General features: G+C 46.6%; 1 protein-coding gene across 1 annotated transcript in view; it reads right to left on the bottom strand.

Moving 5' to 3' along the window:
* Positions 1 to 8,893: 8,893 nt before the first annotated feature.
* LOC115460453 (oocyte zinc finger protein XlCOF6-like) overlaps positions 8,894 to 25,983 on the bottom strand; it is a 36,593-nt gene continuing 19,503 nt past the window's right edge. Inside the window, exon 2 of the mRNA XM_030190249.1 lies at positions 8,894 to 10,893. Coding sequence (XP_030046109.1) covers positions 8,894 to 10,893 — 2,000 coding nt within the window. The remainder of the gene's footprint in view (positions 10,894 to 25,983) is intronic.

Below are 25,983 nucleotides of genomic sequence, written 5' to 3'. Positions count from 1 at the left end.
GTAGTCGGCATGGGGAAGTACTGTGGATTGTACTAGGTTGCGGAAAGTTTTCTGTGGGAGGAATGGTTTCACTCTTTTCAGTACCCACATCATGTTGAACATCTTCTTCGTCGTGGCTTTTGCATGAGTGTCTAAAGTTAAGTGTTTATCTAATGTTACTCCTAGAATTTTTAGGTTGTCAGATATTGGGATTGTAATGTCTGGAGTGTTCAGGGTAGTTGGAAGCAGAGTAGAGTGTTGTGATGAAAGGATTAGACATTGAGTTTTTTCTTTGTTCATTTTCATCTTGAAAGCGTTGGCCCAGGATGTTAGGATGTTCATGGCAGTGGTTATTTTATCCGAGATTTCTGTGAGGTTGGATTGGAAGGGGATGAATATTGTGACGTCGTCAGCGTAGATGAAGGGATTTAGGCCAGATTTAGATAGGGATTTGGCCAGAGGAATCATCATGAGATTGAAGAGGATCGGGGATAGGGGTGAGCCTTGGGGAACTCCACATTTTGATGGCCATGCAGGCGATACTGAAGATGTTGATTTGACCTGATAAGTTCTGGTGGTGATGAAACTTTTTATCCATTTAATGATGTTCCCGCCGATTCCTAGCTTGTCCAGTAGTTTTGTGAGAATTTCATGGTCTACCATGTCGAATGCACTGGATAGGTCGAACTGCAGAAGAAGTATATTGTTGCCAATTGAAATTTCTTGTTTGAACTTGGAAACCAGGGTGAGTAATACTGTTTCTGTGCTGTGTGTGGGTCGAAACCCCGATTGTGATTCATGTAGTATGGAGAACTTTTGTATGAATTCGTTGAGTTGGGAGGTTACTCTATTTTCCATCAGTTTGGTTAGAAGAGGGATGGAGGCCACAGGTCGATAGTTGGTGATGTCATTCGCTGGTTTCTTAGGGTTTTTCGGTATTGGTGTGAGTAGAATGTTGCCGTATTCGGCGGGGAAGGAGCCTTGTAGGAGTAGGAGGTTTAAGTGGGTGGTGAGTTCAGTAATGAATCGTTCTGGGGCCTTTTTCATAAGATAGTTGGGGCATGGGTCCAGATGGCAGTGAGACTTTGAGAGTTTGGATAGTGTTGAGGAGACTTCTTTAGTGTTGAGGGGGGTGACATCTGTCCAGTAGCGATCTGCTGGGATCTCTTCGGTATCGGGGTCTAGTTCATCAAGGAAAGTGTCAAGATTGGTATCATCGTGGGGAATTGTATTACACAGGTTTGTGATTTTATCGTTAAAGTATTTGGCCATCTGGTCGGCTGATGGGCAGTTTGAGGGTGAGGTGTTACTGGATTCGTGTTAAGAAGATTCTTTATGATTTTGTATTGTTTTTTTATGTCTGTTCCAGTGGCTGTGATTTGTTTCGTGTAGTATGTTCTTTTGGCTCGTTTAATGTCATTCTTGTATTTCTTTTGTGCTTGTTTCCACGCATTTAGGGTGATATCGTCTTTCAGTTTGCTCCAAGTTTTTTCAAGTTTTCTGGTTTCCTTCTTCAGGGTTTTTAATTCTTCATTGAACCATGGAGAGGGTTTTTTCTTTGTGTGTAGTGTTTTGGAGTGTAGCGGAGCAATTTCGTCTAGAATGAGTTTGCATCTGTGGTCCCAATCTGCAAGGAATTGGTTTGAGTTTGGGTCAGTCGACCAGCTATTGTCATAGATAAGTTGCCAGAAGGTATCCTTTTCTACTCGTCCTCTGGTTTTAATTGTTGTGGGTTCTGGTGGTTTGGGTTGGCCTTTTTTTTGCCATTGAATGGATAGGGTTGCTTTGTGGTGGTCGGACCAGGGAGATGCGGTCCAGTGGATGTCTGATAGGAGGAAGTTTTGATCTGTAGAATGTTTGAGTGTTATGATGTCGAGTGAGTGGCCTTTTTTGTGGGTTGGTTCTGTTGGTGGAAGGTGGATTTCACAGAGTTGGAGGAAGTCTATACAATCCCGGGTGTGAGTAGAGGTGGAATCTTCTAAATGGAGATTTAGGTCCCCTAGTAGTAGTATATTGGAATTGTTGACGCATGCGTTTGATACGAAGTCCATAAATATTCAGTCGTTAGGATGTAATTAGGATGAACAGATAGGAGGGTTCCTTAATAGTTGTGATTGGAATAATTAGGAAGTCAGATCGTTATGGGGAATCTTTATTGTACGCCTTTATGAATAAGTAGGTCTTTAATAACTTTCGGAAGGTTGTCAGGTCGTGTGTTGTTTTTATGGCGATCGGTAATTCATTCCATAGTTGGGTGCAGGTGTATGAGAAACTGGAAGAGAAACTTTGGTCACACGGCCTGGCTATTGAGAGGCGGCAACTGAGGAAGAAGGGATTTTCAGGATCAGCCATTGCCACTCTTTTGGGGGCATGGAAGCAGTCTACTTCAGCAGCGTACGCGCAAGTGTGGAAAGCTTTCTCGGGCAATGTCTCCAAATGGGTTATTTTTGCACATACCATGACAGTAATAAACCTCCCTTCTAAGCTAAGGTATGCGGAGTACAGTCTTTCAAATTTACTTCTAATTCTTGCTGTAATACTTGTGTGCTCCCTTCTGGAGTTTGTATGATGTTACGTGTATAGGCAATTCATGAAGGTGCATCATGAAAATTCTTTTTAATGAGACTGGGGCACCTAAAGCAATAGGAAAAAATTCTGTATCTTTTTACCACATTTTCTTGGTCTCAGACTGCATTTCTTGATACTTGAATATCTTTTCTGTATCTACACAATTCAATGCATTCTTACTTGGGACTGACACCTCTATAATCAATCTTGTTCTGGTATTTTTCTCTTTCACCACTAAGGCTGGTTTCCTGACACTCAATTTTTTTATCTGCTGGTATAGGCATGTCCCAGATGTTCATAACCTTTTTATTCTCTATGATTCTCTAAGGCAGGGCTGACACCAGGCATCAGGTCATCATGGCGACTACAAATTTGTCCCTGATGCCTTGGATTTTTTTTTTTTTTTGCCAATTTAAAAGCATTTTTGGCTAATGCTGCCACCAGCAGGATTGTGTTGCAGGAACTCTTGCCCTTCTCTCTGCTTTCCCCTCCCCACCTCTTTCATGGCTGCCTCCGTTCCATATGTCTTCACAAGTCTGCCACTGCTCACGGAAGAAACCAGTAAGCATGGGGCCTTTCAGACTCCAGCACACTTCCAACACTGGGTCGGTCCCACCTTCTCTGAAAGCAGACATTGGAGATTATGTCAGTTTATTGTTTTGTTTTTCAGTGAGCCGGTAGCAGAGGAGTAGATGCAAGGGGGTAATGGAGGCTCTCCTGGAAGCGGATGTAGGGGGCGGGGAACAGAGACGGCTCCGAAAGTGGTGGAGGGAAGGATGTGCACCTGGAAGCAGTGTGAGGGGGATGGAGGCAATCCTGGAAGTGGTGTGAGAGGGACGGAGGTGGCTCTGGAAACAGTGGGGGGAGGAGGGGATGGAAGCAGATGCTGGACATGAGAAGAGTATAGTGTGCAGATGACAGACATGGCGATAGGGTTGAAATGTTGGATATGGGCTGGACAAGGGGAGAGGGTTTAGATGCCGGATATGGGCTAGATATGAGGAGAGGGTGCAGTTGCTGGAACTGGGGAGTAGGTGCAGCAATGGGATATAGAGAGAGATGGGGAGAGGGTGCTGATGCCCAATATGGGGAAAGATCAGGAGACAATACAGATGGTAGACGAATGGGAGGTGTGAATTGAGAGAGCGGAGATTTGGGAGAAAGATGATGGTGGATGGACATGAGGGCACATGAAGATGAAGAAGGGATGCTGGCCATGGAGGGGGATGTTGAAAACAGGAAACGAGACAAGGACAAATTGTGGAATGTAAGAACATGAGTAGCCATACGGGGTCAGACCAATGGTCCATCTAGCCCAGTATCCTGTTTTCCCAACAGCGGCCAAGCCAGGTCACAAGTACCTGGCAGAAACCTAAATTGTGGCAACATTCCAGAACCCCAAAGAGAAACAAGATTCCGGAATCATAACGAATAGCAAGATTCCATGAAGAATCTCAGAGTAGCAAGATTCTGGAACCCTAAAGAGTAGCAACCATTCCATGCTACAAATCCCAGGACAAGCAGTTGCTTCCCATGTCTGTCTCAATAGCAGACTACGGACTATTCCTCCAGGAATTTGTCCAAACCTTTTTAAAACCTGGATACGCTAACCACTGTTACCACATCCTCCGGGAAAGAGTTCCAGAGCTTAACTATTAATTGAGTGAAAAAATATTTCCTTCTATTAGTTTTAAAAATATTTCTATGTAACTTCCTCAAGTGTCCCCTAGTCTTTGTACTTTTGGAACAAGTAAAAAATCGATTTACTTCTCTAAGCACTCAGTCATACCTCCCCTCATCCATTTCTTTTCCATGTTGAAGAGCCCTAACCTCTTTAGCCTTTCCTCATACGAGAGGAGTTCCATCCCCTTTATCATTTTGGTCACTCTTCTTTGAACCTCCTCCATTTCTCAGCCAAGCTTGGCTCTTTTGTCTACCTGATATTATTTCCTGGTCGTTCTTACTATCTCTGTCCTAAGAGGTCCTCCAATCGAGGGCTGCCCTCTGGGACCACCCCTACCTGATGGCAGGTTCTATCCCTATTGGTCCTTTTACTTCCTCCTCCCTGGGCTTGTGTGGGCCCTTTCTTGACCTCCCCTTCTCCATCTTGCTTCAGACAGCGCTTGTCCTGCTACCCGCCCCCTTGTAATGAACTTGTTTTTCACCTCGTTCATTCTTTCTCATAAGATATTGATATTACAACCACCGAGCTCTGAACTGCTTGCATCTGTTTAACTATTCTCCCACCTCTACAATAAAGCTACTTCTCTTCAGATTTCTATCCAACCACTGATACAGCTCTCAAAATTACGAAGTCTCTTGTCCTGGGGGCAATACTTCTGAATACCTACTGCTGTGAGTAAACTATCTACAAATGCACTCGATCTGCAGCCCCTCCTTACCTCTCTACCCTCATCTCCCCTTACGTTCCTACCCGTAACCTCCGCTCTCAAGACAAATCCCTCCTTTCAGTACCCTTCTCCACCACCGCCAACTCCAGGCTCCGCCCTTTCTGCCTCGCCTCACCCCATGCTTGGAATAAACTCCCTGAGCCCATACGCCAGGCCCCCTCCCCGCCCATCTTCAAATCCTTGCTTAAAGCCCACCTCTTCAATGTCGCCTTCGGCACCCAACCACTATACCTCTACTCAGGAAATCTAGACTGCCCAACTTGACATTTCGTCCTTTAGATTGTAAGCTCCTTTGAGCAGGGACCGTCCTTCTTTGTTAATTTGTACAGCGCTGCGTAACCCTAGTAGCGCTCTAGAAATGTTAAGTAGTAGTAGTAGTAGTATTTATTCAATAATGTAAACTTCAGAAAATAAAGAGGCTTCAGGTGTGTGCTGGTGTGCCGAGGTTATACTTGTAGGACATTAAGGCTTCACAGATATTAAGCTTTAAAAGGCCTAGTCAGGCATGTCGAATATTTACACAGGTGGGTAATAGAATACTTCCTGAATGTCCACCACTTCGATAGTTTTCGGGCTTGCAGACTGTATATAAGAAACCAAATACATTTAACCACACACATTCAGGGCCGCCGAGAGACTGGGCCGGGCCCGGGGCAAGGCTGCCCCCGCCACCGCCGCTCCCCCCTTCCATCCGCCCCCCTCCGTCCGCCACCGGGCCGGGCCCCCTGCATTGAAATCACAGCGCCTCTCACTTCCGTGTGAAAGCGCTGCAGGCAGCAGATCGCTTCCCTTCGGGCCTCCTTCCCTCCCTGTGTCAAGCCCTCACGGAAGTTACATCAGACGAGGGCGGGACACAGGGAGGGAAGGAGGCCCGAAGGGAGGCGATCTGCTGCCTGCAGCGCTTTCACACGGAAGTGAGAGGCGCTGTGATTTCAATGCAGGGGGCCCGGCCCGGTGGCAGACGGTCAATGACGGAGGGCGGGTGGGACTGCAGTGCCGGGTCCCCCTTGGAGGCCCGGGCCCAGGGAATTTTGTCCCCCCTCTCGGCGGCCCTGCACACATTTACACCTGATATTGATACGGCATAAGTGGGAATGCAGATTTACACTAGTGATCTAGAATGGAACCCAGGTATCCAGATGTCATTATTCAAGCTCAGCATGCTACATTTTGGTGCCAGTTATAAAACTGCCCCCATGTTATGCGCGTTAAACATTAGGTGCACTAAGATAGTATCTTACAATGGCAGATTCTGTTATAGAGCAGACGTTGGCATCTGCGTTCCAACTTTTAGGCACTTTCCCTTATGCCATGTTGGCATTTGCAGATATTCTATAAGTTTCGCGAGTGGGGGACCTGGCCATGTGCTCCCCCCCTTGCAGTTAACAAACTTACTTCAAGCTCATATGTTTGCACAAGTCCATCAAATGAACACCTTTTTAACCTTATAGTTCTAGGCTTGCGATGCTGGAAACTAAAGAAAACCTTTTTTTTTTTTTTTTTTGGAAGACCTCAGTTTGGCGGAGTCATTGGGGCTCTCATCAGTTTTAGCCTCCATTCGCCAATTGTCACTGGTCTTCAAGCCTGTTTTTATATCATTATATTTTGCATATATATATTTTTAACCTTTTAAATAGTTTCTTTTAACCTTCAAATCCTCAATTGTATGAAACTGTCAAACAAGAAAACATTTTGCAAGTTATGCACTAATGAACCTATGGGCCTATGATCAGAAGCAAACGCAGGCGCTAGAGAATTTTAGCGCCATACAAAATGCCTGCGTTTGCTACTGCCCCATGATCAGAGCCCCTGAGCGTGTGAAACAACATGCTCGCGGGCTCTGACCACGCTAAACAGGGCTCTTAGCACAAGCAGAATGCAAATGCATGCTAAACATATTCCCCCTCAATGATCAGCGGGCAGCACGCCGTCTGCAGCAAACCCTATGCCAGCTTGGAGCTGGCGTTAGGATTTGCAGACCATTGAGCAGGAATGGGGAGCCCTATCCAGTCTGCATTTGCATGCAAGCAGGCCCCCCATTCCCTCCAATACAGCCCCCCCTGCAGGAGCAGGAACCCCGACCCCCACACCACAAGCCAGCAATACTGGGGCAGGAGGTCCAGCGGACCTCCGTTTCCCCCGACCCCCCCCCCCCCAAAGCCAGCAACACAGGGGCTGGAGGTCCAGCGGACTTCCAGTCCTCCCAACACAAGTTCACATGGGCTAGATCTCCAGCCCCCTAACACCCCCCCCCTCAAAAAAAAAAGCCCTGGTAGCCCAGAGAGCCGCAAATCAAGCCCCCGCCAAAAAAATGATGGTCTAGCAGCCCTCTTCCACACCCCCTCGTACCTTTGTTGGCGGGAGGTAGTACACTCTCTCCTCTTCCAGTGCTGCCTTGAAATTGGTGGCGCCCAGCCCTGCCCAGTGCATCAGGGATGTGCTGAGCGGGGCTTCAGACCATATAAGGAACGTGCAACATTTAACCTCCAGTCTTTCTAAATGCTGATAAGGCACAGGTACTCTACTTAACTAGATCAAAAACAATACTCTGCCCAAAGCATCTGTTCTTGGAGGGTTGTTCCATAGCAGTTTTTAATGATATCTGCAATTTGAGTGTCTAGCTAGCTTCTCCATTCTCCTTACATCCTCAACTATAATCTGTATTTAGGTCTATCTTTTTCAAGACTGTGACTAGTGAGACTACATGATTTTCTATCTACCCAAATTTTTCGATTGGTAATCCTAAGTATGATTATTGCAATTCTTTGTATTTAGGGTTACCATTCCAGGTCCTACGTGCATTGCATGCCACTCAAAATGTGGCAGTAAACACTAGTAGTACAATGTCCAAAATATGAACATATTACACCGTTGTTATCTGACCTTCATAGGCCCCCTGTGATATCCTGTTTTAAATTGTTTGACTTGTTGTAATGCATGAATATAAATGTTTTATTTTTAATCTGTCAAGAACTGTAGACTGCTTTTAAATAAAAATACCGATTAAAAAAGTAACAGGACCAAAGCGGCTTATATTAGCTTACAGTACAATACCGACTGAAGGTAAACATGCACACACAGATGTGGGGCAGAACAGATGTTACTGATCATATATAATACTTTGGGTAACAGGTTTAGTCTTGCCTTTTCCTAGACTTCATCAAACATATCCATCTCCAAGGAATCCAGAAGCTCCGTTTTGAGTTCTACCACCTTCTCACCTCTTTAGCTTGGTCGGTTTTACATCATATTTCACCATCTCTGGTACCCAATTACCATTCTTCTGTTTCCATATCTGACCAGTCACCTCTTCCCGTTGCTATTTCAGCATCTTTCTTGTGATGCTCGTTTCCAGATCTCATCTTCCTCTTTCTGTATCATCCCTCAATACTCTTCTCCTTTGATTTGTCCAATTAGGGATCTTAGATGAGCCTCAGATGATTTTTGCAGGTTTATACTATTGGTTTTGCTTCTGGTATTTGAACCTTCTAGATGTAAATGTACTAAATATAGCAGTACATTATTATCTTTTAATCCTCAAAGCTCTATCTACCTGTAGTTAGCCCTCTTAATATTTCATTGGCTATTATTTTATTTTTGTTATATTTGTACCCCGCGCTTTCCCACTCATGGCAGGCTCAATGTGGCAGGCGATGGAGAGTTAAGTGACTTGCCCAGAGTCACAAGGAGCTGCCTGTGCCGGGAATCGAACTCAGTTCCTCAGGACCAAAGTCCACCACCCTAACCACTAGGCCACTCCTCCACTCCCTCCTGCTGCAGTACATTCAGGAACAAGTTTTCCATGCCCTACAGCTGTACCACAGGTTAGACACATCGCTGGGTTAATGCGTATCCCTGCTAATGAATCGGGTGCACATCCAACATTATAACTCAATTTGAAGATGGCAGGGATCCACCTCTATTGAAGCAAGAGCTTAACTTAATCTTGAAACTGCTACTGTTTTAGCTCCCCACTCCTGGGCAAAGTGAATTGGAACAACCGGTGATTCCGCCATCTCATCTGGTCCTTCTGATGTCATCATGTGAAGATACTCGGATAGATTTGGAGAGATCCATTGACTGTCTTCAGGTATACGTGGCCTCCTATCTCTTCTGTGGATCTTTTGGTGCTTTTGCATCGTTGCGAGCCGCGAGAATGCTTTATTACATTCAGCACACAAAAATGGTTTCTCTCCTGTGTGTATCCTTTGGTGCATTTTTAGCCTTGATAGAGAAATGAAGTTTTCACTACACTGAGTACATTTAAACAGTTTGTCTCCCTTATGGGTCCTCTGGTGCCTTTTCAGATTTGATAAATGACTGTACCTTTTATTGCACTCAGTGCATGCAAATGGTTTCACACCTGTGTGGCTTATTTGGTGAGATTTCAGATCTGCATGCTGGATGAAGCTTTTATTACATTCTATACATGTAAATGATTTTTCTCCTGTGTGTACCCTCTGATGCCTTTTTAGCACTGATAAACAAATAAAGTTTTTATTACACTCAGTACATCTAAATGGTTTTTCTCCTGTGTGGCTGCGCTGGTGAATTTTCAGATTTGAAGGCCGAGTAAAACTTTTATTACACTCTGTACATCTATATGCTTTGGTTCCTGTGTGGGTCCTTTCATGCCGCTTAAGATCTGATTGGTGACTGTATTTTTTGTTACACTCAAAACATTTAAATGGTTTCACACCCGTGTGGCTTCTTTGGTGAGATTTCAAATCTGCATTTCGGGTGAAGCTTTTATTACATTCTGTACATATAAATGGTTTTTCTCCTGTGTGTATCTTCTGGTGCACTTTTAGACTTGATTGTGAACAGAAGTTTTTATTACACTGCAAACACCTAAATGGGTTATCTTCCCTGTGGCTGTGTTGATGGACGTTCAGATTTGACCGTCGAGCAAAGCTTTTACTACATTCAGTACAAGTAAATGGTTTCTCTCCTGTGTGTACCATCTGGTGCTTTTTTATACTTGACAAGGAAGAGAAGTTTTTATTACATTCAGGACATGTAAATAGTTTCACGCCTGTGTGGATTCTTCGGTGAGATTTCAAATCTGTGTGCCAGGCAAAGCTCTTATTACACTCTGTACATGTAAATGGTTTTTCTCCTGTATGCCTTCGCTGGTGAACTTTTAGCCTTGATAGAAAACAGAAGTTTTTATTACACTCACTACATGTAAATAGTTTCTCTCCTGCATCTATCCTCTGGTGCACTTTCAGACTTGATTGAGAAAAGAAGTGTTTCTTATATTCAGAACATAGAAATTGTTGTTCTTCTGTATGGGACCTTTGGTGAATGTGCAGTTGTGAAAGCCGTGTGAAGCTCTTCCTACACTCAAAACAAGAAAACGTTTTCACCCTATTGTGGCTTTGTCGGTGTAACAGTAAACTGGTATCATCATACTCAGTACCTATAAATCCTTTCTGTCCTCTGTATGTTTTTTGATGTATTATTAGGTCTTCCTTATGAAAAAATTTTTTCCCACATTCAGGACATGATATGACTCTCTTTCTGCTGTGGATTTTCTGATGATTACTTAAGGGACATGTAAGAGATTCTCCAGTTCGATTGCAATCAAAGAATCTTGCTCCTGTGAGAGTTTTCTGCTGAAATAATGTATTGTGTTTCCCATCAAAGCTTCTTGTGCTGTAGAGTTTCTCTGCTCTCAGGTGTCTCTGGTGCTCAGGGATGTTTGTGAGCTCTCTGTCACTTTTCTCACACTCGGTGACTCCATCTGCTGAGCCTCCTGCAGGGTCTCTCTGCTCCTTCTCAGATTCCTGCTGACGGTTTGTTGTGTTTCTCTTCTCGGTTTCCTGGGAAATATTCTCACACACATTTCCTGGTTCTCTTGAGATCTGATCTATTTCTGCAAGTAGTTCTTCTCGATTCTCCTCTCTCTTCCTTGTCTGTGTGAGCTGATGATCTGCTGGATAAAACAGAAAGTATTAGTTATGTGTTAGAGAGCCAGTGGTGGTTTCTAACATATTCCTTAAGTTAGTTGTTCTTATTTTCTATCTAACTCCTTTTACTCTCTATCTTATCTATCTATATGTTCTACCTTCACCTACACCCTATTCTGTCTAAGATGTTTTAATATGTAATGCGTTGACATTGGGCTGCTCCCAAGAAACAAACAAGCAAACAAGACCAGATCAGCAAAGGGTAAAGAGCAGACCAGACAGTCCAGCAGACCAATCCAAAATACTTTTAATGGTAGCAGATGTGGAGGGGTAAAAACTGTGCCCTACTTGGCCAAGTTTTGCCCAACTAAGGGCTGCCTCAGGGCCTCTAAATACCAGTAAGGTGTTTAAAAACTGGTAGGTCTGGGTGGGGTAGAGGGTGGGTAGAAGGAAGGGATGGCGGGGGGTAAGGTGTAACGAAAATAGGTATATATATATAATGTTATCCAGCCTATGTTGTTTATTGCTTGGTTTTGTTTTGCATTGTGTAAATTGTTCTGGATTCCAATAAACAGATTATTAAAAAAACAAAAACAAGCTTGCACCAGAACTGTCACCAATATTAAACTCCCTCACATACTACAGGCTTTTGTCTATGTCTTGCTTATTTTTACTGTACCCCACACCTTGGGTGAATTTCTTCAAAAGTGTCATAAATAAATCCTAATAAGTATAACCTGTGAGCAATAAAAGGAAAGATAACGAATGTATGGAAAAACCTGGTGCAGCATAACCTACCAATTAGTCAGCTTTCTATTTATTAATTGTATTTATTTATTAGGATTTATTTACTGCCTTTTTGAAGGAATTCACTCAAGGCAGTATATAGTAAGAATACATCAAACATCAGCAAAAGGCAATTACAGCAATAAAAATATTCAAAAACAGTACAAAGTATGGCATAGTATCCTACTTACAATGTCAACACAATACGTAATAGAACATTATAATTGATAGTGAAGGGTAAAGCCAAGATGGAACATATAGATAGGTGTGAGAGTAAGAGGAGTTAGAAAATAAGGTGACTAATTTAAAGGACGATGCACATGAGGGCAGCGAGATGGTTAAATACTATCTCAGCTAGGGTAGGAGTGGATAAACATGTCCCGCTGCAGTATGTGCAGCCCGAGTCAATCCTTGTGTGTGTGAGTGAGACTAACAAGTTAGTTACGTCTTCCATTAAAGGCCTGGTTGAAGGGCCAGGCTTTCACCTGCTTCCTGAAGTAGAGGTAGTCTTGCGTTAAGCACAGCCTTTCAGGCAGTACATTCCAGAGTGTGGGGTCTAGTCCAGAGAAGGCTCGCTTGCGGGTATTACTACTACTACTACTATTTAGCATTTCTATAGCGCTACAAGGCGTACGCAGCGCTGCACAAACATAGAAGACAGTCCCTGCTCAAAGAGCTTACAATCTAATAGACAAAAAAAAAAAATAAAGTAAGCAAATCAAATCAATTAATGTGAACGGGAAGGAAGAGAGGAGGGTAGGTGGAGGCGAGTGGTTACGAGTCAAAAGCAATGCTAGAGAGGTGGGCTTTCAGTCTAGATTTAAAGGTGGCCAAGGATGGGGCAAGACGTAGGGGCTCAGGAAGTTTATTCCAAGCGTAGGGTGCAGCGAGACAGAAGGCGCGAAGTCTGGAGTTGGCAGTAGTGGAGAAGGGAACAGATAAGAAGGATTTATCCATGGAGCGGAGTGCACGGGAAGGGGTGTAGGGAAGGACGAGTGTGGAGAGTTACTGGGGAGCAGCAGAGTGAGTACATTATAGGTTAGTAGAAGAAGTTTGAACAGGATGCGAAAACGGATAGGGAGCCAGTGAAGGGTCTTGAGGAGAGGGGTAGTATGAGTAAAGCGACCCTGGTGGAAGACGAGACGGGCAGCAGAGTTTTGAACCGACTGGAGAGGTGACTAAGTGGGAGGCCAGCAAGAAGCAGATTGCAGTAGTCTAAACGAGAGGTGACAAGGGTGTGGATGAGGGTTTTGGTAGAGTGCTCGGAAAGAAAGGGGCGGATTTTACGGATGCTGTAAAGAAAGAAACGACAGGTCTTGGCAATCTGCTGGATATGAGCAGAGAAGGAGAGAGAAGAGTCAAAGATGACCCCAAGGTTTCGAGCTGAGGAGACAGGGAGAATGAGAGAGCCATCAACAGAAATAGAAAACGGGGGGAGCGGGGAGGTGGGTTTGGGGGGGAAAATGAGAAGCTCGGTTTTGGTCATATTTAATTTCAGGTGGCGTTGAGACATCCAGACAGCAATGTCAGACAAGCACGCTGAAACTTTGGATGCAAGGTGAGATATCAGGGGTAGAAAGGTAGATTTGGGAGTCATCAGCATAGAGATGGTAGGAAAAGCCATGGGATGAGACATTACACATCGTGTAGTCTTTTGGAGAGGGTGTGGTTAGTGTCCTTGGTGGTGTGTAGATTATCCTATTCTTTAAGTACTCAGGGCCATTTCCTTTAAGACCCTTGAAGATCAGACATATTTACATATTTGTAAAACATTTCTTGAAATGTTTGTCTCCGCAGACTGCATGTTTGTGAGGAGATGAAATGTCCCTTGGAAATGGCAGTGTGTAGCTACAAAAGCACTGAAGAATGGTCTGAACGAGAATCTATTGTAATCTGCTCTTATCAGGGAGTTTCTTTCACATGTACTGACGAACTTTGATGCAGACACTTATCACAACAGTCGCCATTGGGCTAAGCTTGTCTCCATCCTACTTACAGCAGAGGGAGCAACATGTGAACGGAGACTCGCAGACAACCTTTATGTGATTAAAAAGGAATTGTTTAACAGACAATGGTGACGTCCACGGCAGCCCCTCCAATCGGAACACTTTCTAGCAAAGTCCTTTGCTAGTCCTCGCGCGCCGATGCGCACCGCGCATGCGCGGCCGTCTTCCCGCCCGAACCGGCTCGTGCCGGCCAGTCTCATGTGTAGCAAGACAAGACAAGGGAAGACACAACTCCAAAGGGGAGGCGGGCGGGTTTGTGAGAACAATCAGCCTGCTGTCCTCGGAGAATACCTTCTACAGGTATGTAGCATTCGCTTTCTCCGAGGACAAGTAGGCTGTTTATTCTCACTGATGGGGTATCCCTAGCCCCCAGGCTCACTCAAAACAACAACCATGGTCAATTGGGCCTCGCAACGGCGAGGACATAACTGAGATTGACCTAAAAAATTTACCAACTAACTGAGAGTGCAGCCTGGAACAGAACAAACATGGGCCTAGGGGGGTGGAGTTGGATTCTAAACCCCGAACAGATTCTGAAGCACTGACTGCCCGAACCGACTGTCGCGTCGGGTATCCTGCTGCAGGCAGTAATGAGATGTGAATGTGTGGACAGATGACCAAGTCGCAGCTTTGCAAATCTCTTCAATAGTGGCTGACCGATGCTGCCATGGCTCTAACATTATGAGCCGTGACATGACCCTCAAGAGCCAGCCCAGCCTGGGCGTAAGTGAAGGAAATGCAATCTGCTAGCCAATTGGATATGGTGCGTTTTCCCACAGCCACTCCCCTCCTGTTGGGATCAAAAGAAACAAACAATTGGGCGGACTGTCTGTTGGGCTGTGTCCGCTCCAGATAGAAGGCCAATGCTCTCTTGCAGTCCAATGTGTGCAGCTGACGTTCAGCAGGGCAGGAATGAGGACGGGGAAAGAATGTTGGCAAGACAATTGACTGGTTCAGATGGAACTCCGACACAACCTTTGGCAAGAACTTAGGGTGAGTGCGGAGGACTACTCTGTTATGATGAAATTTGGTGTAAGGGGCCTGGGCTACCAGGGCCTGAAGCTCACTGACTCTACAAGCTGAAGTAACAGCCACCAAGAAAATGACCTTCCAAGTCAAGTACTTCAGATGGCAGGAGTTCAGTGGCTCAAAAGGAGGTTTCATCAGCTGGGTGAGACAGTAGAGACTTCCCTCTCTGTCCCGCCCTAGCGTCAAGACGTGATGACGTCAGAGGGTGGACCAGAGAGGGAAACGGAGTCGGACTGTTGGACGCTGCTGCTGGAGCCTGGAAACGAACATCGCGCGCACCAACCTCCACCCTCCCATCCCCGCCACCGCTCCCGCCCCCCTCCGTATCGGGCCCCCTGCACTGACCTGACAGCGCCTCTCACCTCCGTGTGGAAGCGCTGCAGGCAGCAGCAGAGTGATCTGTCACACGGAGGTGAGAGGTGCTGTCAGGTCAGTGCAGGGGGCCCGGCAAGGAGGGTAGCTGGAAATCTCGCCCGTTTTAACGGGCTTAACGGCTAGTCCTACTATATAAATGAAGAGTGACCGACATGCCGCACATGCGCAGAACAGTGCAGCTGTTCTGCGCATGCGCTGCACGTCACAGATCTCTCCCGACGTCATGTCACAGGTTTCTCTGTACATGCCGTTGAAATCAGCCAGGAGCCGTCGCTCGACACACACGGGCCAGCCCACCTGCTTCTCGCATCCTGGGGCACCCCATGCCAGCGCTTCTGACCGGCGGCTGCTGCTGCGGACGACCATTACCAGCAGGGACAGAGAGCAGCGGGTGACCGGTGAGCACCGGGCGGGGATCGTCTGACAGCGGCTCCAAACAGGGAACTGATCCCCTCTCTTTCATCACAGTAGTCGGTTCCATTGTTACGGACCATCTATCTCCATGTTTGCTGTGGGGATCGTTAATTTAAGTTTTAATGGTTTTTATTGACAACTCCACATGTTTAATCATTACAAACTGTCATGTAGTAACTTCACTAACAACCATGCTGTAAGAAAACAAGTATCAGTCTGGCCTTTGGCCGTCCTTTGTAACATTTTTCTCCCCGCTCCTTGTCCCCTGAACTCCCACCCCTTCCCTTCCCCCCTCCCCCCCTTGCTCCTTGCCGACATCGTTGTTGGCAGGCAAACATGGTTGGTTCCACAACGAACTCAGTATATAACATCTTATGCATTCAAATTAACAGGTGTTATCATCATATAAGTTGGAGATCGTTTCGCTCTCCTCTCCGTCCACAGCAGCGTACAATCGTGTGCACTAAATTTGGGTATTAGTCGCCCCATCGATGCCCATTAGAACCCCTCCCTCCATAACTATACCTCCCCCCTCGTAATCAACTCATACCCCCAACATCCGAAATCTGCTGCGTTACGTCGCACCACTCATTCACTCTGATCATTCTCCATTCTTGCGCACTGACTATCCTAAAGCATTCAAAACTTGGCTCCGCGCCCGTGGGGATATTTTGGTCAGGTATGCCCCCCAGACCTTAATGAATCATTGCCTCCTCTTTGGCGTATTGCGGGCATCACGCATTTCCCATAACATAAGCTCATGTAGGGATCGTTAATTTAAAAAAACAAATAAACAATGTTTTGCTAAATGTGACCCTGCTGACGCAAAAACTCAGGCAATGGGATACAACTGCTAACCCCTCTCTTTCATCACAGTGGTCGATTTTCCTGCTGCTTAGAGCGCAACACCTCCCCTTCCCACCACAGCTGAAGTTCTTTGCCTTTTTCCCATTCTGTCTCTCTCCCCCCCCCCCCCCACTCTCCTCATACACAGACACACACACACACCTCTCACCGCCGGGGGGAGGGGGACCGGGGAGACTTTCTATGCTTAGTACTTCACCCTCCCACTTGACTCCAGTTCTGACACCCCTCCACGCTCCCCCTCCCTGTCTGGCAGTGACAGTCTCACTCGCTCGAACACCTCTTTCACTCTGAAACTGTGACAGTTTGAGCCACCTTCACCCTCCGTTCAGACCGTAACAGTCTCTTCACTCCCCACCCCTTCACTCTGACCATCTCGCTTAATGTCTCTCCTTTCTCTCTCGAAACTCACTCTCACACTCTCTCTTTCACACAGACACACACTTTGTCTCTCTCTCTCTCTCACACACACAGAACATATTAGAACAATAAGGGACATGGGACATTACAACTATAAGGGAAGTCGCTCACCCACAACACACATACAGTGAAGAGCCCTGCTTTGCTGCCTCAAACAACTGGCTACAATGAGGACTGACCCTTCACTGTCAGAGGGACTCCTAGCAGCTCTCTCTCTCTCTTCTCTCTGTCTCACACACACACATACACACACTCTCTCTCTCTCTCTAAACTCACACACTCTCTCAGAGCCGGTGGTGGGAGGCGGGGCTGGTGGTTGGGAGGCGGGGATAGTGCTGGGCAGACTTATACGGTCTGTGCCAGAGCTGGTGGTGGGAGGCGGGGCTGGTGCTTGGGAGGCGGGGATAGTGCTGGGCAGACTTATACGGTCTGTGCCAGAGCTGGTGGTGGGAGGCGGGGCTGGTGCTTGGGAGGCGGGGATAGTGCTGGGCAGACTTATACGGTCTGTGCCAGAGCCGGTGGTGGGAGGTGGGACTGGTGGTTGGGAGGCGGGGATAATGCTGGGCAGACTTATACGGTCTGTGCCAGAGCTGGTGGTAGGGAGGCGGGGATAGTGCTGGGCAGACTTATACGGTCTGTGCCAGAGCTGGTGGTGGGAGGCGGGGCTGGTGGTTGGGAGGCGGGGATAGTGCTGGGCAGACTTATACAGTCTGTGCCAGAGCTGGTGGTGGGAGGTGGGGCTGGTGGTTGGGAGGTGGGGATAATGCTGGGCAGACTTATACGTTCTGTGCCAGAGCTGGTGGTTGGGAGGCAGGGATAGTGCTGGGCAGACTTATACGGTCTGTGCCAGAGCTGGTGGTGGGAGGCGGGGCTGGTGGTTGGGAGGCGGGGATAGTGCTGGGCAGACTTATACGGTCTGTGCCAGAGCCGGTGGTGGGAGGTGGGACTGGTGGTTGGGAGGCGGGGATAATGCTGGGCAGACTTATACGTTTTGTGCCAGAGCTGGTGGTCGGGAGGCGGGGATAGTGCTGGGCAGACTTATACGGTCTGTGCCAGAGCTGGTGGTGGGAGGCGGGGCTGGTGGTTGGGAGGCGGGGAGAGTGCTGGGCAGACTTATACGGTCTGTGCCAGAGCTGGTGGTGGGAGGCGGGGCTGGTGGTTGGGAGGCGGGGATAGTGCTGGGTAGACTTATACGGTTTGTGCCAGAGCTGGTGGTGGGAGGCGGGGCTGGTGGTTGGGAGGCGGGGATAGTGCTGGGCAGACTTATACGGTCTGTGCCAGAGCTGGTGGTGGGAGGCGGGGCTGGTGGTTGGGAGGCAGGGATAGTGCTGGGCAGACTTATACAGTCTGTGCCAGAGCTGGTGGTGGGAGGCGGGGCTGGTGGTTGGGAGGCGGGGATAATGCTGGGCAGACTTATACGTTCTGTGCCGGGGCTGGTGGTTGGGCGGCGGGGATAGTGCTGGGCAGACTTATATGGTCTGTACCAGAACTGGTGGTGGGAGGCGGGGCTGGTGGTTGGGAGGCGGGGATAGTGCTGGGCAAACTTATACGTTCTGTGCCAGAGCCGGTGGTGGGAGGCGGGGATAGTGCTGGGCAGACTTATACGGTCTGTGCCAGAGCTGGTGGTGGGAGGCGGGGATAATGCTGGGCAGCCTTATACGGTTTGTGCCAGAGCTGGTGGTGGGAGGCTGGGCTGGTGGTTGGGAGGCGGGGATAGTGCTGGGCAGACTTACACGGTCTGTGCCAGAGCTGGTGGTGGGAGGCGTGGATAATGCTGGGCAGCCTTATACGGTTTGTGCCAGAGCTGGTGGTGGGAGGCGGGGCTGGTGGTTGGGAGGCGGGGATAGTGCTGGGCAAACTTATACGTTCTGTGCCAGAGCCGGTGGTGGGAGGCGGGGATAGTGCTGGGCAGACTTATACAGTCTGTGCCCTGAAGAGGTGCAAATCAAGGTAGGGTATACACAGAAAGTAGCACATATGAGTTTATCTTGTTGGGCAGACTGGATGGACCGTGCAGGTCTTTTTCTGCCGTCATCTACTATGTTACTATCGTAATAGTCTCTGTACTGGGGTTTCTGAACCCAGTCCTTAGGAAACCCCAAGCCCATCTGCTTTTCAAAATATCCACAGTGAATATGCAAGAAATAGATGTACGTACAATGGAGGCAGTGCATGCAAATAACTCGCGCACATTCATTGTGGATATCTGGAAAACCAGGACCAGCTTGGAGTTCCCCTAGGACTGGGTTCAGAAACCCTGCTTTACACTGTACTGTGCTAAGGCCTTGAGGAAGTTGTAGACTGTTCAAAACACAACAGCCAGGTTATCGACAGGGCTAGTGATAAGAGAGAAGGCAAACCCTGCTCTGCTCATCATAGTAACATAGTAAATGACGGCAGATAAAGACCTGTACGGTCCATCCAGTCTGCCCAACAAGATAAACTCATTTACATGGTATGTGATACTTTATACTGAGTTTGATTTGTCTTTGCCTTTCTTAGGCTCAGACCGTAGAAGTCTGCCCAGCACTCTTCTTGTACTAAACGTTCTGAAGTTAACGTCGAAGCCCCCTTAAAACGTACACTCCAGCCCATCCATATCTATTCAGTTACGATCAGGGCGTAGACCGCAGAAGTCTGCCCAGCACTGGGTTTGCTTCCCAAATACCGGCGTTGCCACCCAATCTCCGCTAAGATTCCATAGATCCATTCCTTCTAAACAGGATTCCTTTGTGTTTATGCCATGCATGTTTGAATTCTATTACCGTTTTCATCTCCACCACCTCCCTTGGGAGGGCATTCCACATATCCACCACCCTTTCCGTGAAAAAATACTTCCTGACGTTACTCCTGAGTCTGCCCCTCTTCAACCTCAATTCATGTCCTCTAGTTCTACCGCCTTCCCATCTCCAAAAAAGGTTTGTTTGCGGATTAACACCTTTCAAATATTTGAACGTCTGTATCATGTCACCCGTTTCTCCTTTCCTCCAAGGTATACATGTTCAGCGTCAGCAAGTCTCAAGCTTCTCTAGTAGTCCCAACCCTCAAAATACACTTTGTCCATAGTATAACCTGAAAAATGAAAAGAAAACAACAAATATGGAGGAAGAAGATCTCAGATTTACCTAATGCTTTGGCTGGAACATCACTTTGTCCACCATAAGTCAAAAAACTTCCATTTCAAAAATAAAGTTCGTCTATATTAAATATGATCAATAACTAAGTGCTTCAAAAGTATAGATTTTCAACTGAAAAAAATAAAACCCTGTGTGTTGAATGGACCTAGTCTTCAAAACACAGCAGCTCTGTTGCTGACAATGTTTTGCAGATGCTGCATCAGGTACAATTAGAACAGTTTTAAATCAACACATCTCACCAGGACTGTTCCCTCTAAGCTGAGTGAGAATTTTTCTTCACTCAACGTGTAATTAAACTCTGGAATTCGTTGCCAGAGAATGTGGTAAAGGCGGTTAGCTTAGCGGAGTTTTAAAAAAAAGGTTTGGACGGCTCCCTAAAGTAAAAGTCCATAGACCATTATTAAATGGACTTGGGGAAAATCCACTATTTCTGGGATAAGCAGTATAAAATGTTTTGTACTTTTTTGGGGATCTTGCCAGGTATTTGTGACCTGGATTGGCCACTGTTGGAAACAGGATGCTGGGCTTGATGGACCTTTGGTCTGTCCCAGTATGGCAATACTTATGTACTTATGAGAATTCTCCAACTGCATTGCTGCCAGTAGGGGGTGGTGTTTCACTACTGTGTTTTCAATCACTAAGAGGGTCTTTTACTAAGGCACGCTCACATTTTTGGCGTGCACTAAAATTGTGGGTGCGCTAAACGTTAGAGACGCCAATGCATTCCTATGGGTGTCTCTAACACTTAGTGTGCGCTAAAAAAGTGAGCGCGCCTTAGTGAAAGATACCCTAAGGACATGCAGGTTCCTACGAGTCCTGCAGAGCTTGCCTGTCCCTCATTATAGAACATGTGATAATGAACAGCACCACCTACTGGCAGGACTGTAGTGGAGGACTCCTGCTCTGCTTACAGGGAACAGTGGCTGCAAACAGGGTCTTTGCTGCTCGGGATCTCGGGTTCAATTTTGCCTGTATGTGAAGAGGGGCTACCTCTGTTCTGCACATGTGGCCCCGCAAGGCCAAGGGTCTGAGTAGGGATCTGTAGTAATTGTCAGTTTCCAATTGGTGTATGTTCTAGGGCTCATTGCAATATTCACTGTGTTATGTTTTCCTAGGTATATTGTAATGTGAGTTTGGGAAGCTGGTGCTGTTATGAAATGGTAGATTTGTTCTATAAGTCCTGAGTGACTTTTGTAGGGTTTTGGGTTTTTTTTTTTAATTACTTCAGGTGCTGGAGGGGGTTTGTGTTGCTGTTAACTGAGATGACACCAAAATCAGACATTTATTTTGTATGTGAAAATGTTCTGGTTCTGATCTGTACCCGCTGTTATATCAGTAAGGCTTCTGTGAATGCAGATTAGGTTTAAACTTAGTAGCTTGATGGTCCAGTGTACGAGGATCATTATTTTACAGGCTACTAATTTAATTGCAACAATTTTAGCTCTTATGTGCTCCGCTGCTGGTAACGGATATGTGGCTACTGTGGGGTGGAGCCATGGATAGTCACACCGTCCCCTAAGGTTGGCCATCTACGAGTACCAGCACCTTTCTTTTCTAGGAAAAAAAAAATCACCAGGTAAAAACAGTCCTGAGCACAGGGCTCACTCTGGTCCAACAGTTTCTTCTCTTCCTCTCACGCAGAGCAGCAGCTTCAATACCCCCTACTCCACACCACCAGCGGAAATGCCATTTTGGCCTGCCCCCCGTTGCCACTCCAGATATTTCTGTCTAGAGACGCCACTGGTTGCTTCGTTAGCAAGGCGTCAGGTGGCAAGCGGGCAGAAGGCAGCTCAGGATGCATCAGTCTCCTCTCCTTCTTATCTGGGACTCGGGTTAGCGTGTTACGCGTTAAGTCTCAGTGCTGCAGGTTCTTTTTCCTGCCTCGTCCCGCCTCCACCTGACATACTTCCTGTTTCCGTTGTGGGAGGGGACACAGCAGGAAGGATCTGCAGTGGCAGAAGAGTTAACACGCTAACCTGGGTCCCAGCTGGCACACGCGAGCACGAGCACAAGAAAGAAGACAGAAGAACCGGCGTCAACCAAGGGAGCACTGCAGAAACGCTGTCGCTGAGGATCAAACACTGAGGAAGTCTTCAGCAGCCAGGAATTGAGGTGTGGAGGCTGGGCTGAACACAGCTAAGGAGTTAGGACTTGGAGCCTCAGCCAAACCAAATCCAAAGCTCCTCAAAGCACTTTTCCTCGGGGGAGGAGGGGGGTGGTGGTGGTGCAGGGGGGCCCCTTAAGGTTTTTGCCCTGGGTCTGCCTTTGGCGAGTCTGGCTCCGCCCCTTGCTTTCAGCCCTGTTACAAGAGCTAGAGGAGGGTCTGTCACTGATTTAAAGGGGAACAAACACATAAGACATGCTGGATGGTCTTAAGGTCTCTCAGTCCTGACCTCGCACTGTCATCTTAAGACTGAGAGGAGATGATGCTCAAATATGATGGAGGGGTGGTCAAGATGGCGGCACGCATAGATCACGCTTGAGCTCTCTCGTGTTCCGTTTTGAACAACATCATTGTTCTTTAACCATTATGCCCCATACTAAGAGGATAGGCCTGGTCAAGGCTGGGGCCTCGGCGACCAGAACCTCTTCTCCATCGTAACTGAAAATAGAGAGGTTTGCGGTGAAAATGCTTGATCAAAAGTCTGGGAGGAGCCCCGTTGTCCCAGGAGGAGGAGACCCTTGCGACTTGGGGCTAGATGTCACGCTCTCACCCCCTGAACTCAATCCGCCACCTCCGCCCGTAGCTTTCCTATCTCAGCTGAGGTCATCTGAATCGTAAGACGGTGAAGAAAGGCCTCAGACAAGAGGCTCTGTCGATGGAAAAGCGAACGGAGGCTTGGGGCCTTCGAGCTCTCACGCTGCAGAAAGATCAGTGTTATCTAAACCGGAGACGGTAACTTTGGAGAGCATTTGGGAAGCTCTCCAAAATTTGGACGTTAAACTGACCAACACAACACAAGAGATTTCTACCTTAGTAAGTACTGTTGATACACTTTCTAAATCCCTTGAAAATATTAAGACAGATTCTATTAATCAAATGACTGAGATTAAAGAAGAAGTGAGAAAGTTACAAGATTTTTCCACTATGACAATTAAAGATAAAAATTTGATACACAGGAAAATTGAACAAATTGAAAACTATAATCGCAGATTGAACCTTCGTTCTTTAAATGTTCCTAGAACACTGGGTGTTACTCCTCTTGAGGCTTTCAAAAAATATTTGGTAGAAGTCTTGAATTATTCCTTGGACCTTATTCCTCCAATTAATCGAATATATTATATTCCAATTAAAAAGATTCAAGAAGGAGAAAGCTCGGATATCGCATTACAACAATTTCAACAAAATGATCAAGGAAAACATAATCTCAATCTAACTGATATATTAGAATCATCTATAACTGAAGATTCTGAAAGAATGACTCTATTAGTGTCCTTCGTATTTGAACAAGATCTGGAAGCAGTAAAACGCATGTTTTTTAGGAACTCATAGTCTTTATTCTACGGGGAAAAGATATGGATGTATCCTGGAATTTGTTGCCGGAGAACGTGGTGAAGGCGGTTAGCTTGGCAGAGTTTAAAAAGGGGTTAGACGGTTTCCTAAAGGACAAGTCCATAAACCGCTACTAAACGGACTTGGGAAAAATCCACAATTCTGGGAATAACATGTATAGAATGTTTGTACGTTTGGGAAGCTGGATTGGCCGCTGTCGTGGACAGGATGCTGGGCTCGATGGACCCTTGGTCTTTTCCCAGTGTGGCATTACTTATGTCCTCTACTTGGCTCACTTTTATTACATAGAGCAGTGATTTAACCTATTGTGATGTCATAGTGGCTCATTCCACCAATAAGAGCCAACCTCATTAGTGATGTCACAATGGCTTGATTGTATAGAATGTTTGTACGTTTGGGAAGCTTGCCAGGTGCCCTTGGCCTGGATTGGCCGCTGTCGTGGACAGGATGCTGGGCTCGATGGACCCTTGGTCTTTTCCCAGTATGGCATTACTTATGTACTTATGTCCTCTACTTGGCTCACTTTTATTACATAGAGCAGTGATTTAACCTATTGTGATGTCATAGTGGCTCATTCCACCAATAAGAGCCAACCTCATTAGTGATGTCACAATGGCTTGATTGTATAGAATGTTTGTACGTTTGGGAAGCTTGCCAGGTGCCCTTGGCCTGGATTGGCCGCTGTCGTGGACAGGATGCTGGGCTCGATGGACCCTTGGTCTTTTCCCAGTGTGGCATTACTTATGTACTTATGTTACTAGACAGACTCAGGAAAGGAGAAGAGCTTTCTTAGCCCTAAGGAAAGAGACTCTAGCATTAGGTGCATCTTTCTATTTAAATTATCCTTGCAAATGTGTAATTAAATATCAAGGGCTCAAATACACCTTTCTCCTTCCAGAACATTTAAATTACTACTACTACTACTATTTAGCATTTCTATAGCGCTACAAGGCATACGCAGCGCTGCACAAACATAGAAGAAAGACAGTCCCTGCTCAAAGAGCTTACAATCTAATAGACAAAAAATAAATAAAGTAAGCAAATCAAATCAATTAATGTGAACGGGAAGGAGAGGAGAGGAGGGTAGGTGGAGGCGAGTGGTTACAAGTGGTTACGAGTCAAAAGCAATGTTAAAGAGGTGGGCTTTCAGTCTAGATTTAAAGGTGGCCAAGGAAGGGGCAAGACGTAGGGGCTCAGGAAGTTTATTCCAGGCGTAGGGTGCAGCGAGACAGAAGGCGCGAAGTCTGGAGTTGGCAGTAGTGGAGAAGGGAACAGATAAGAAGGGTTTATCCATGGAGCGGAGTGCACGGGAAGGGGTGTAGGGATGGACGAGTGTGGAGAGATACTGGGGAGCAGCAGAGTGAGTACATTTATAGGTTAGTAGAAGAAGTTTGAACAGGATGCGAAAACGGATAGGGAGCCAGTGAAGGGTCTTGAGGAGAGGGGTAGTATGAGTAAAGCGACCCTGGCGGAAGATGAGACGGGCAGCAGAGTTTTGAACTGACTGGAGAGGGGAGAGGTGACTAAGTGGGAGGCCAGCAAGAAGCAGATTGCAGTAGTCTAAACGAGAGGTGACAAGGGTGTGGATGAGGGTTTTGGTAGAGTGCTCGGAAAGAAAGGGGCGGATTTTACGGATGTTGTAAAGAAAGAAACGACAGGTCTTGGCAATCTGCTGGATATGAGCAGAGAAGGAGAGAGGAGTCAAAGATGACCCCAAGGTTTCGAGCTGAGGAGACAGAGAGAATGAGAGAGCCAAAAATAGTTGGGAACAGTTTAACGTTAGAAAGAGAGAGATTGAGAATAAATAGTAAAGATAAGGTTAAATGCGTGTAAAGCTATACGTACCTCTTTATCTATTCTTTAAGTTCTCTCCTGGACATGATGCCCCCCTCCATATTATTGTGGTCTAAAGAGGGCATAACACTTTTCCTTTAGTTATCTCTCTATATAAAACGCACCGCCAACGTTCTATGAGGCAAAGTTACCCAGCATGGTCCAGATCAGTTTTCCACCATGAGTGCTTGCCCCGCCCTCACGTCACAACGTGATGACGTTCAGGGTGGGGCTGTGACACTCAACGAATCCCCAGTTCCACCACCCTCCGACGCTCCACCCCCCACCGCCCGACGCACACCAACAAACAGCGACCTACGCAGACCCTCCCCCCCCCCCCACGGAGTGCCATCCGAACAGCTGATCTGCCGTGATAACGACGGAGGTTAAGTCCACCAACAAGGGGAGGGGGATGGTAAGGAAAGCGCCTTGCTAGCGCCCGTTTCATTGGCCTCAGAAACGGGCCTTTCTTACTAGTATTGTATAATTTAGATGAAAAAAAACAACTAAGCCTGTATTGCTTGTTCAAGTATTGTACTTGTTGAAACATTGCTACAAATAAATAAATAAATATTAAAAAAAAAATAAAAAAAAAAAACAAGACTGAGAGGAAAGATGAGACCTGATCATACTTAGAAGTTTCAGGCGTGGAGGAGCTACAGAAAAGTGTATCAAATTATTTTTAATAAATCAGATGCTGTGTACAGAAAATGCAGATAATGCAATCCTTACCCA

The sequence above is a fragment of the Microcaecilia unicolor genome, chromosome 1 (assembly GCF_901765095.1).
Source record: "Microcaecilia unicolor chromosome 1, aMicUni1.1, whole genome shotgun sequence".
Lineage (NCBI taxonomy): Eukaryota > Metazoa > Chordata > Amphibia > Gymnophiona > Siphonopidae > Microcaecilia > Microcaecilia unicolor.
The sequence above is the reverse complement of the archived record's forward strand: the minus strand, read 5'-3'. Positions and strand labels throughout refer to the sequence as shown.